The following is a 13030-nucleotide window of genomic DNA, read 5'->3' on the forward strand; positions in this document are numbered from 1 at the left end:
TTTCGAGAATCGCACTACTGTAGCGAAGGGAGTGAATCGCCCAAGGCACACGGCTGTGATAAAATTTCTACTTTGAACACTCTCAATGTTCAATAAAATTGGTATGATTTCACTAATGAAGCATTATTTGAGAATATCGCCAACACGTCCCTGCATACGAAATTGAAACGTTAGTCACAAAAAGTTTTTAAGATTGCCAGTAATTTTGGATAAGACGCCCAAATCCTATAGAGTGAAACAGGTACATCTCTAAGGTTGGGTAAAGTCTTTGGCACTGTTGAACATCTATGATACCTCTACTTCATAACCTCTCAAAGCCGTATATATCCCTCAGACGTGCTGTTTGAAAATTCAGGCACTTCATTGGTCGAATATTCCATTTTCACAGCACAGCCAGGGGAACTTGCAGATGAAAGTGATGGAATGCGGCGCTACGACCATAGTGGCGCCAGAACTGGAAACTGGATCTAGTGGTCGACGAACCTGAGCGGAATTTATGGCTGGAGCACTTGAATCACCGCTATTTCACTGCCGGTGTTGGTAAATTGTGTGGTCAAGGCCCAAAAGAAGATACCTGCAAGGAAAAATCGTAAACAACGTTTTCCCTTCTCTGGCATGAAGCTTAGAAATTACTTCAGAAAAAAAAACGATTATTTATTTATGTAATCAAAACGTGCCCAAGTCGGTTGTGTGTTCTTAAAAATTTAAACATAACAGAATAATAATATAATAATATTAATTTAAAAGTTAGATAAATATTAAATTAAATATTATTATGTATATTCCTACTGAGGTAGGATTAATGCCAACTTAATTGATGTGTGTCCCGCATGTAATCAGAGCGAAATGTTACGTATTTTATTGCCAAGCCAACCCTACTCGACCTACAACCACGTCATTCTGTACGCAACCCCTTTCTATCAGAACCAAGCAAACACAATTAAAATCTATAGGCGAAACACACAACACAATGGCAAAATAAAAACAAAAGCAGCGTATCTGCTAGAATTTGATCAGCATTCATGAAGATATAGTAGCAAAACCTGTAAACAGTAACCGGCTGAATGTAATTCGATTCCATGGCAGCCGGTTGTACGTGCCGGATTGACCCGATGCATTCCATCATCGGCAAGGGCTGCCTACTCAGTGTATAACACACTGCTACAAAACAACAATCATTCGCTGTCCATAGTATCTGTGGTTCAACTACGATACAACTATGTACTATAATTTCTCATTGTCTGGATTGAGGATTAAAATATTTTATATATAAAATTCAATTTGTGTTTGTTTATTTGTTTGTTTGTTTCGTATAGACTCAAAAACGGCTGAACCGATTACCTTGAAATATCGGGAGGGAGAACCGATCGGAACAACATGAGATTGAAATGAAAGGTATTCAAGAGTAGAGTTCGAATTGCATTATAAAAGTTGGGTCCAAGTACCTGGGGGCAGCCTCAGCCCCCGAACCCCTTAAAATAGGTTTATTTGACGATCATGAGAATATGGGACTCAAATGAAAGGTATTCGCATCTAGATTACGAATATGGCCACGAAGTAGGAATAGGCTTTATAATTTATTGATAACGGAAGAGGGGGGAGCCTCCACCGTTACCCCAAAAACACAACCCAATATTGATATTGGGATATAGTGGACCTATAAGAACAATGTGGGTATCAAATGAAAAGTATGCGGGAGTAGATAGCGAATCTGGCATACAAATTCATGTCGAAGTATAGGGGGTCACCCCACCCCTACAAAAACGCCCAAAATGGGCCAATCACGGATATATGGGACTCGGTTTGTTTGTTCCGTATAGACTGAAAAACGGCAGAACCGATTTTCTCGAAATTTTCGCATATTATGTAGGTTGGTCTGGGAGGAAACGTAAGATATATAATTTTTCGGTATCGGAAGTGGGACGGACCCTCCCCCTTATGCCAAAAACACAACGCAAAATCAAAAGTGGACCGATCGGGACCATATAGGTATCAAATGAAAGGTATTAGGCAGTGGATTACAAATATGGCATAAAACATTAGGTCCAAGTAATGGGAAGACGCCCACCCCCAAATGGGCATATTAGCCGATCGTGGCTATATGAAAGGTACTAGGGGAGTAGATTACGAATATGACATTAAAATTTGCGTTCAAGTCTATGTGGCGCTTTTCCTACTAAAGGTACGTCAAATGGGTTATTTGACCCATTATGATAATATGGGACTCATATGAAAGGTGTTTAAGAGCAGATAACGAATTTGATATCCAATTTTGGAGCCACGTGTTTTGGGGTACGCCCTAAAGCGCCCCCTAAACTGAACTTCATTTCCGTTGGGAATAAAGAAGGAAATTGATATCTAATTTCAGTGCAAGCTGCCGTTGGCCGCCCCAACCCCAAAACACCCTCCAAAAAGCTTATATTTACCAGCCATGGCAATATGGGGCTCAAATTAAAGTGATTTGGAAGTGCAGCATCAATTTGATATCCATATTTGGGTCGAAATATCTGAGGTACCATCCCTCCCTCAAAGAGAACATTATCCTAAGGAAGAACATTACCACTAGGAACCGAGAAGGGGCAAATTCACACACATCAGTGAGTGCTTTTCGATTCAAGTTTAAACTCAATGATAAGGAACCTTTTTTTTTACAGCTGTCCGAACGGCGTCCCGCAGTGCGACACCTCTTTGCGGAATTTTTGTAAAAGACCATGTATGGCATTGTACCTCGCAAATGTCGCCAACATTAAGTGGGGAAAAACACCGCTTAGTTCGATGTTCTCGCCAGGATTCGAAAGCGTTCAGAATCATAGGCTACAATCCCATGGCAGCCGGTTGTACGTACCGGATTGACCCGATGGAATCCTCCATCGGCAAGGGCTGCCGTATCGGTGTAAAACACACTGCTACAACAACAACAACAATCGCACGTATTCGATATCGATAGAGCTAAAGTAGGCGCAGCGGAGCGGGCCCTAGTTTGATATAAAGATTAAAATATTAAAAAGAATATTAATATATGTGTATTGGCTTTTTTATTATTTGTTAGATTTATTTTTTTTATTTTTTTGTTTAATTGTCTTGTTGATTTTTAAACTAGAATTATTGTGTAGCGAACTTTCTTCATCCTTTTCAGAATTGTCCTCTGTCACCACCCTTTTGGCCTTTTTAGGTTTCGGTTCATCTTCCTCAGCCTTTTCAGTTTGTTCGACAGTCGGAAGTTTTGAGTTTTTAGACTTTTTAGTTTTTAAATTCTTCTTTAGTAAGTGATTATCAAATTTAACTACTAATTCATTGCCACTGATGGACATTTTTTGTTTGACTGCCTTGCGAGCTTCCATCGTTGATGGCAAAGTAACAGATGCAATACTCTTATCCTTATTAAGTTTACCTTTGCCTGGCTTTATTTGAATATCGACAGCATTAGGGAACAGTTCCCTTATTTGAAGAATCGAAACAGTTTTTGGTAAGTTTAGTACAACAACTGTTGGGGTAAATATTTTTTGAATAAGTGCTTTTTTACTGGCTTTCTTTAAGCGAGCTTTGGCTCTTTTGTTCTCAACCGATTTAATTTTGCGCTCAGCCAATTGGTTGATATATTCCTTACTTTCTGTTCGGGGAATATTAACTACATGCTTTACTAGTTCACCTTTTTGTATAGACTCACGAAGGGCCTTAAATGCTGCATCACGATCCTCTTTGTTATTGAAATCTACCAAACAAAAGCGAGCATGTTTTTGGCGTGGTTTATGTACTTTATTGATCAAAGGCGATAAATCTTTAGCCATCTTCTCTAAACCCTCCTCAGTGTCAGGGATTTTGTGCGGGAAACGTATAAAAAGCTGTTTGCCCTGTCGTTCCTCGTATCGTTGAAGGACATTTTCTTTTATAATATCTGATTGCGTTTTAGGTTCATCGCTTTCTTCTTCCTCTGCCTCTTCATCTTCTGATGAAGAGGTGTCACTGGCGGCCAAATCTTCATCTGTATCCTCTGATTTCGTTTTAGGTTCAACGCTTTCTTCTTCCTCTGCCTCTTCATCTTCTGATGAAGAGGTGTCACTGGCGGCCAAATCTACATCTGTATCCTCTTCTTCTTCTATATTAGCGCTTTCATCATTTTCGGATTCGCTTTGATTCTCCTCACTTACATCTGAATCACTGTTTTCTACAACATCATTAATTTTATTTAAATTTTTACGTTTCATTTTAAGTTTTACAATATATCAAAATGCTTGATAAATAAAGCCACAGTCGCACGTGTGTTATAGCCAACACCTGATATCTGGAATGATGTAACCAGATTTTCAAATAATTTGAGTAATTCGATTTGTTGTACAACTATTTTCGTTCAATGCGGCACAGCGATACTTTACGTTACGTTAATACTATTGCATTCCAAGATTGATACTAAGAACGCTGGGTTATACCAGTATAGATACTTCCATTGGAGTCCAAAGAAATATAATTTAATCTAAAAAGAGTATTACGTGGAATTAGGAAGAAATGCCTGATTATAGTTCTGAGTACGGTAATGAGAGTGGACGCGGAGGAAGTGAATCCAGTGAAGACGATCCGCCAATGTCACGTCTTTTTGTTTTTTGTGATAAGGGTCATTCAGAAAATGACATTCGCAAAAGCTTTTCACCGTTTGGTCGAATCGAGGACATAAAAATCATTAAAGAAAAGGATACAGGAGAAAATAAAGGTTTTGCATATGTAAAATTTGCCAAAACTTCTGATGCCGCAAAAGCGCAGGAGGAATTACATGGCAGTATTATTGGGAAGTCTGACCGGCCGCTAAGAGTTTTTGTAGCAGCAAGGTAAGCAAATAAGACAAGTCATGTTCATGTTTCTTTGATATCAAACTGATTTCAACCATTGCATTGAATCTATGTAGCCGCAGTCAAGGTGCCAATAAGTCTCAAAAAATCGAGCAAGAACAATGTGTCAGACTTTTCATACAATGTCCCAATGCCGGTGAACAAGATCTACGTGAAGAGTTTAAACAATGGGGACCGGTGGAAAATGTTGTTCTCATACGCCATAAGGACACCGGAAATCCAAAGGGATTCGGTTATATACGATATACAAGATTTTATCATGCCGCCCTTGCTCTTGAAAATTGCCCTGCAAAATATAAGGCCAAGTTTGCTGAACCAAAAAATGCCAAACGTCCATCAGATGATCATAGCTCATCGTCGGATAACAAAAATGAGACAACACAACTTTTACGTTTAAAAAATAATGAAACTTCCCAGCCCACATCATTGAATGTTGTTGTTAGTAAGACCATCAAACAAGATCAATTATGGCGTTTATTTGATATTGTGCCCGGTTTGGATTACTGCCAAATATTAAAAGGTAATGGCGATTATTTAATCATTTGTAAACATATTTTTATGTTATATAAATACATTTCTAGAGGGTGATTACAACAATGAAGCTATAGTAGTTTACCATAACCCAGAATCTGCCATATATGCCAAGTAGGTACTTTTTGCAGATAAAAATAAAAATATTGCTTAGTCTAAAACATGTTGTTTAATTTTTTTTTTGCAGAGAAAAAGTTCACGGATTTGAATATCCAGTGGGAGAGCGAATAATTGTAAAACTTTCTGAAATGAGTTCAGCAAAGATTGATACATCTTTCATTGAGAGTAAGTAAATATCGAACTTAAAACAATTACATTAGGTATTGAGAAAAAAGAAATAAAATGGGTTTCCATTAGAAAACCGCCCAAAACTATCAATTTCAAGATTGAGCAAAAATAAAATTAGAAAAATGTAAGAAGTGAAGTTGACCGAAAACGGGATACACCAATGGTCTCTTGACCAACAATGCACTAGAAGAAGAGGGGACTTGCTTGCTTCACATTAAGCTGTTTAATGTAAACATTCAGCCAGTTTATTGCTTTTTTTCTCATTATATGCATGAATCCTTTAGGATAATACGGGGGGGAATTTTATAGCCTCTCTACCATAAATAATTTTTTATGGATTCTGACGAGAGTTTTTTTTTATACGACAATATTATAATACTTCTAAGGGGTACGTATCCGATCAGCTATGCTACAAGGTTTTGGAGACGACATACGACTGTCCTGTTCACGAATATGAGCCAATTTGGAGCGCCACGTTACCTCAACAAATATTTCGATAACCGACAAGGAAAACCGTGACAAAATTATCCATTTCAAGATTTAACAAAAATAAAATTAGAAAAATGTAAGAAGTGATGTTGGCGGAGAACTGGGTACAACAATGGCCAAGAACTAGATACAACAACGAGATGTTATGTTACAAAATTATGTGCGATATATTGTAGGTCTTGCTCAGCTTGATTCTAGGGACCCATACATTGAGTGTATGCGTTTAGCTGTTATTTTGGGACATCTGACATTGAGCTGTTTAATGTATACATTCAGCCAGTTTGTTGCTTTTTTCACGTTATATGCATTAATCCTATAGGGAAATAATAACTGTGGGTCCCATGGCATAAAGAAAAGGGAGAAAGTGGCAATTTTATAGCCTTTCCAACATAAATAATCTTTTACATACTTCTAAGGGGTACGTATCCGATCAGCTATGCTGAAAGGGCTTTGAGACGATATTCGCTCTGTTCACTGTTCACGAATATGAAGGTGAGCCAATTAGACTGCGCCACGTTACCTCAACAAATATTTCGATAACCGACAAGGACAAATACTTAGGAGCGATCTTGGACACAAAAAAATATTTGGTAGGCAACCACTGCGGCTATGAGACTTAAGGCGATTAGAGAATGGATAGAGGAAAGGGGCATATCACATCATCGTGTTATAGTCGAGGCGATGATAGGAACACGAATGCAAGAGATTTCGTATCGTATACCTGAGACGACGCTTGAGATAGAGTGCAAGGCACTGCTGCCAGAGGCACGGACTTTGATTGACGCAACTCTGCTATTGCCATCTGGGAGTTAATGCTACTCGGATGAGGGTCTACATTGAGGACCCAGAGATAGATATCTGTTACCGACTTGTTGACCACAATACGGTTTCGCTAAAGGTGGTATAGCGTTAACGTTAAGACATCGAGTGTGAACATCTTTATGAACAGTAAACTGTCCATCAGGTCTATAAAAACCAGGACGGCATGTTCACGGACAACATTGGAGTTTAACAAAGAGATGAACGGTGATGAAATGAAGGTGGCACGTTGTTTGGGTGCTGGGCCATAGAGGAGTAAGTTGGATTTGAAAGCAGATGATTTGGCCATGAAGGCTGAAGCTAAACTTGTTAAATCCAAATCATTTCGGAGTAACGCAGTCCCAGTAAAGGTGGAGTAATATAATATGCCCACTCATTAAAAATTAAGCTCTGCAAGCAATTACCACAAAAACAATGCCCAAAAATGAAACAATGTTTAACTTTAACATTTAAAACAAAAACAAAATTCCACAAATGCAACGCGCAAAAGTTAAAATTTTTTAACTATAACAGCTAAAAAAACTACTTCACGTATGGCAACAGAATGACGCTCGATTTTTATCGTCAAAGTAGAAAAATTTTTAACTTTTGCGCGTCGCTTTTGTGGTATTTGTTTACAGAATTGTAATTTTAATGCGCGCACATAGTATGTAACTCCACCTTTAAGGACATGGGCGATGATCGCGCATGTAACACTGGAACAGCGAAACTTGCAGTAGATGTGAAATTCTATGGAGAGATCTGGATCGGAGATTAGATCGGTTCGAGTACTTTTCCAGTAAAAATTTGCAGAGAATGTTTCATTTACAGAAAGCGCAAAATACCTGGTTGTTTTGCAGGACAGGAAATTGAACTTCAAATGCAACATTCAAGAAAGGCAATTCTAGCCCTAAACACCTGCAAGAGAGCCATTGACAAAAGTTGAGGGTTTAGACCGCGTGTCATGCATTGGGTATATACTGCACTTGTCAGACCTAGTATGCTATATGGTGTTGTGGTCTGGTGGACGGCGCTTCAAAAGTCCACCTACTGCTCAATACTTAACCGGATCCAAAGGGTGGCTTCTTTGTGCATCACAGCCGCACTGAGGACGACACCATTTGATGCACAGAATTTAATGCTACATCTAATGCCTCTGGACATTGTGGCTACCTAAACTGCAGCGATCACTGCCATGAGGTTAAGGGAGCTTTCTCATTGGTCATGTGGCGTCTGCGGACACTGTGTTATCCTTGATACAATATCCGATGTTCCAGGCAGCGTGGATTACACCCTACCTAGGCTGCTTTTTGATAAAAAGTACTGTACCACTATTCCTGATAGAATCGATGAAAACTACGATATCCTTGGTAACAGAAGTTACATACGATGGTTCCAAACTAGACAACCAGATTGGCTTTGGGGTGTACTCTAAAGATCTGGAACTGGTCATATCGAAAAGGTTACCCGACCACTGCAGTGTGTATCAAGCGGAGATCCTTGCAAATAAGGGAGTGGTGGAATGGCTAAGATATCATGTAATTACGACGATGGGCATAAATATCTTCTTGGACAGCCAGGCAACCATTAAATCCCTGGAGAACGTATTACTGAACACAAAAACCGACCTCGACTGTCGCAGATCTCTCAACGAGGTGGCTGAACAGTTCAAAATTCAACTGTTCTGTGTACCGGACCACAGTGATATCCCAGGGAATTGTAAAGCGGTCGAGCTTGCGAGACTAGGAACTACCCTACACATTCCAAGGATATTGGAATCTGTGAGTATGCCTCCAGCGACATGTAAGCTAAGTTTTCAGGACCAGGCCCGAAGGACAACGAATGATAGATGGATATCTTCCTGGAGAACGTATTTCTGAACACAAAAACCGCCTTCGACTGTCGCAGATCTCTCAACGAGATGGCAGAATAGTCAGAAATTCACCTATTCTGGGTGCCGGGCCACAGAGATATCTCAGGGAATTGTAAAGCGGATGAGCTTGCGAGACTGGGAACTACCCGACACATTCCAGGGGAACTGGAATCTGTGGGTATGTCTCTAGCTACATGTAAGCCAAGTTTTCAGGACCAGGCCCGAAGCGTAACAAATGATAGATGGTCACAAATATGGGCTGTGAGCATTCCAAAACTATGTGGCCTAATCCAGACTTGAAGAGGTCTACTGCTTTGCTGTCATTGGCTAGAACAGATGTCTCAGTCATAGTGTCAGTCATGACAGGTCACTGTCTAATCAAAAAACATGCTGACAGACTTAAGGTTGCAAGCAACGACTTTTGCAGAAGCTGTGGGGAAGAAGAAGTGACTATAGAACACCTTCTGTGTGTGTCCCGTACTAGCAGTCAGAAGGAGTTCCACTTTAGCTTCTTATTTCTTTGAGAACCTGTCCGATTTAGCGAATGTGAAAATTCGTAAGTTGTTGGGGTTCTTAAAGGGTTCTGGATGGTTCAACGGTAGGAACTAGATGGCATCTTACTTCTTCTGTTCCTGTGGTATCACAATGGATGAAGACGTCTAAGTGAGTCTGATGGCAGACTGCCACTTAAACCTTAACTAACCTTAGTACATGATTTACTCAAAATTGCAAAATTTGCCTATGAACATTCCACTAAGGAACAGGGGCAAACTTCTCACATATCAATGAGTGCAGTCCGATTCAAGTTTAAGCTCAATGATAAGCGGCCTCCTTTTTTTTAAGCCGAGTCCGAACGGCGTGCCGCAGTGCGACACCTCTTTGGAGAGAAGTTTTACAAGGCATAGTACCTCACAAATGTTGCCAGCATTAGGAGGGGAAAACCACCTCTGAAAATTTTTTCTGATGGTCTCGCCAGGATTCGAATCCAGGCGTTCAGCGTCATAGGCGGACATGCTAACCTCTGCGCTACGGTGGCCGCTACGGTGATTTACTCTCTTTTGCTTTTTAATTGAATTAAACAGCGGATTTTTGTAAAACAGCTGTTCGATGCTGCAAATTTCTGGTGGGGAAAAAAATCTCAAGAAGAAATTTGCAAGTTATTAATTACCAAATTCTCAAAATTTTGCTGGCTCTCACGCACTCTCCCGTTCTCTTCTGTTGGTAAATAAAGTACGCGAACGATTTCCTTTAAAGTTTGTGCAAATCTGCACACATTTTTCAGTTCGCGACACACACATTAGGTCTGTTCGCGTACATTTCCAGTAAAAATTTCCAGGAAAGTAAGAATAGACTTTGCTCTCTTTTGTTATTTATTTGAATTAAACAGCGGATTGTCATAAAACAGCTGTTCGATGTTGCAAATATCTGCAAACTCAAAATTTGCGGACTCTCACGCACTCTCCCGCTCTCTTCTGCTGGCAAATGAAGTACGCGAACGATTTTCAGAAGGATTCGCTGAATAAGTTTAAACCAAGCGATCAGCCGCCATACAATTTTTTAGTTTTTGGCAGTACTCGGCATTGAGGAAGTCAACTTGTTCTCTTTTTACATTCATTCTTTTTTTACGTTTTCTCCTATGTGACGACATTTTCAATTGGCCTATCCACTTTATGTTTTCTCAAGTGATCTGAAACCATGTTTCCACTAGAGCCCAAGTCCACATGATTTGAGATAATCTCCAAACCCCGTTTCCACTACGATTTATGCGGTTATTATTTGTCAACAGTGACGTTTTTGACAGCGTTTTTATTGGGATCAGCATATACAGCGGTCAAAAAAAGTATTCATCATTAGCAAAATTGATAATAAATTCACTTATTTTGGGTAATTGAAGAAAATTTAAAGTAAACAAATAATGCAGTTTTATGCAATAGTTTATTTTTCGTAATATGTTTTAAAATAAATTCAAAAAATAAATTTAATTAGCGCAAAAAATGCAATTTTATATAATAACACCAAAAACAGAACAAAAAAAGTATTCATCATTGATGTGCTATCATCAAAGTCAAATTCAAATATTATTTGGGAATCCCCCTTTTCTGTTTTATTTAGTAAAGGAGGCTTTGCCCTTGACAGCAAATATTTAATTTCATTGAAAATATAGTTTTTGTCAAAATGGGTCGTAAGCAAAACGAGGTTTCTGATGAGGTAAAAGTTTTGATAATAAAACACCACAGGAATGGTTTAACTCAAAAAACTATCAGTGAAATATTAAATAGACCACGATCTACTATACAATCCATCATCAGAAAGTGGACAGAAACGAAAACTGTTGACAATAAACCAAGATCTGGTCGACCAAAAGCACTTTCAGTTGGAGATGTGCGTTGGCTAGTGCGGCAAGTTCAGAAAACTCCGAAGACAAATGCGACCATTCTTCGTAAAAACACTATGGAATATTTAGGGAAGGAAGTTACTACACAAACAATTCGAAATACACTCAAAAGGCATAGTTACAGAGGAAGAACTGCACGTAAGAAGCCCTTTATAAATAAAATAAACCGAGTGAAAAGGCTAAACTTCGCAAAAATGTATGTAAAACAGCCCGAATCATTTTGGAAAACAGTCATTTTTGCAGACGAGAGCAAGTTTAATCTTTTTGGGTGCGATGGAAAGGTCATAGTGTACAGAAAACCAAATACAGAGCTTGAAGAACGAAACACAGTTGCTACTGTAAAACATGGTGGAGGTGGTTTAATGGTTTGGGGGTGTATGGCGGCTTCAGGAGCGGGAAATCTTGAAATTATTAATGGAGTAATGGATCATAAGTATTACATTGACATTTTAAAGAGGAATTTAAAAGATAGTGCTGTAAAACTTGGGCTTGGTAATAACTTTCAATATTATCAAGATAATGACCCCAAACATTATGCTTTAAATACCAAGATGTGGATGCTGTATAACTGCCCCAAAGTCATTAAAACTCCTCCTCAAAGTCCCGACTTGAACCCAATTGAACATCTTTGGGAACATCTCGAACGCAAATTGAGAACGCGCAATTTTTCGAGCAAGAGTCAAATGCAACAGGTGATAATGGAGGAATGGACTAATATAGACCAAAATATAACCGCTAAATTAGTCCAATCGATGTCAAACCGTTTAAAAGAAGTTATAAGACGCGGTGGTCGAATAACAAAGTATTAATTTTTTTAAATTATGTTATTTATTTTTTTGTTTTTTTGCAATGATGAATACTTTTTTTGTTTAATTTTTTGTGTTCAGCTGTAAAATGGCCCTTTTTGTTCCAATAAATACTATTTTTTTCTTTAAAAACAATGAAATTGTGTACATATATATCACACAAGAGCTACTGCATGATTAGTTTAATATGTTTTTATTCCAATTGTCTTTTGTAGACTTATTAAAAAAAAAACATTGAATGATGAATACTTTTTTTGACCGCTGTATGTACATTGCGGTCAACAATTAAGTTTGTGAAACGATTTGCTCAAAGTGAAACATTGTTTAACCTTATATTATTAGTGAATCCTGGACTTCCATTAACAATTTGTGCAAATTTGCACATATTTTTGAGAACACGACACACATATTTATGTGAAAAACTAAAAGAAAAGTAAACTGTCATTCAACTGTTGCTTGGGGACATTATTTTGTAATATATCGCATTGTAAAATTATTTGTTTTTACTTCCAGAACATACAAAGAAAGACACTTTTTGTAGTGTTCCTTTGCCCCAAGCACAACCAATGGCCCCAAATGATGCTGTTGTTGCAAAGAGATTATTTATGATAATGCCTACGGTAAACATATATTTGCAGATTAACTTCAGTTTGATATCTTATTGATTAAAAATTTTCTATGGACCTAAGACTGTTCCCGTAGCTATATTGAAAAATATTTTTTCTTGCTGGCCTGGATTGATTGATCTTTACTTCTTGCCAAATAAATCATGTGGTTATGTTAAATATGCCGATGCTGAATCGGCCATGAAAGCAATGGAAACCTTAAGTGGAGCAGAAATTTGTGGTACTAAAATAAAGGTATTCTACATTTTTACGCATCTTTTACCTATTTTATGCTTTTTTGAATATTTATTTAATGCAGATTGTGGAGGCAGAGGAGCAAGTAAAGGGCGAAAAAAATGGTAACGACGATGTCAGCCGTAAGCGCATGCGCCGCAATTAATGAA

At 38.4% G+C, this 13030-nt stretch overlaps 2 protein-coding genes across 2 annotated transcripts; one reads left to right on the forward strand and one right to left on the reverse strand.

Annotated features, from left to right (window-relative positions):
* Window positions 1-3016: 3016 nt before the first annotated feature.
* Window positions 3017-4294, reverse strand: LOC106086409 (nucleolin). Its single transcript, XM_013251092.2, has one exon. The coding sequence runs from the start codon at window positions 4203-4205 to the stop codon at window positions 3039-3041; it is 1167 nt and encodes a 388-aa protein (XP_013106546.2). The 5' UTR covers window positions 4206-4294; the 3' UTR covers window positions 3017-3038.
* Window positions 4295-4393: 99 nt separating this feature from the next.
* LOC106086407 (RNA-binding protein 45) lies at window positions 4394-13026 on the forward strand. Its single transcript, XM_059360452.1, has 7 exons — window positions 4394-4820; window positions 4898-5361; window positions 5423-5486; window positions 5560-5657; window positions 12535-12641; window positions 12711-12881; window positions 12946-13026. Exons 1-7 carry the CDS (start codon window positions 4504-4506, stop codon window positions 13024-13026), a joined length of 1302 nt encoding a protein of 433 aa, XP_059216435.1. The 5' UTR covers window positions 4394-4503.
* The last annotated feature ends 4 nt before the right edge of the window (window positions 13027-13030 follow it).

This window comes from Stomoxys calcitrans, chromosome 1 (genome assembly GCF_963082655.1).
Source record: "Stomoxys calcitrans chromosome 1, idStoCalc2.1, whole genome shotgun sequence".
NCBI lineage: Eukaryota > Metazoa > Arthropoda > Insecta > Diptera > Muscidae > Stomoxys > Stomoxys calcitrans.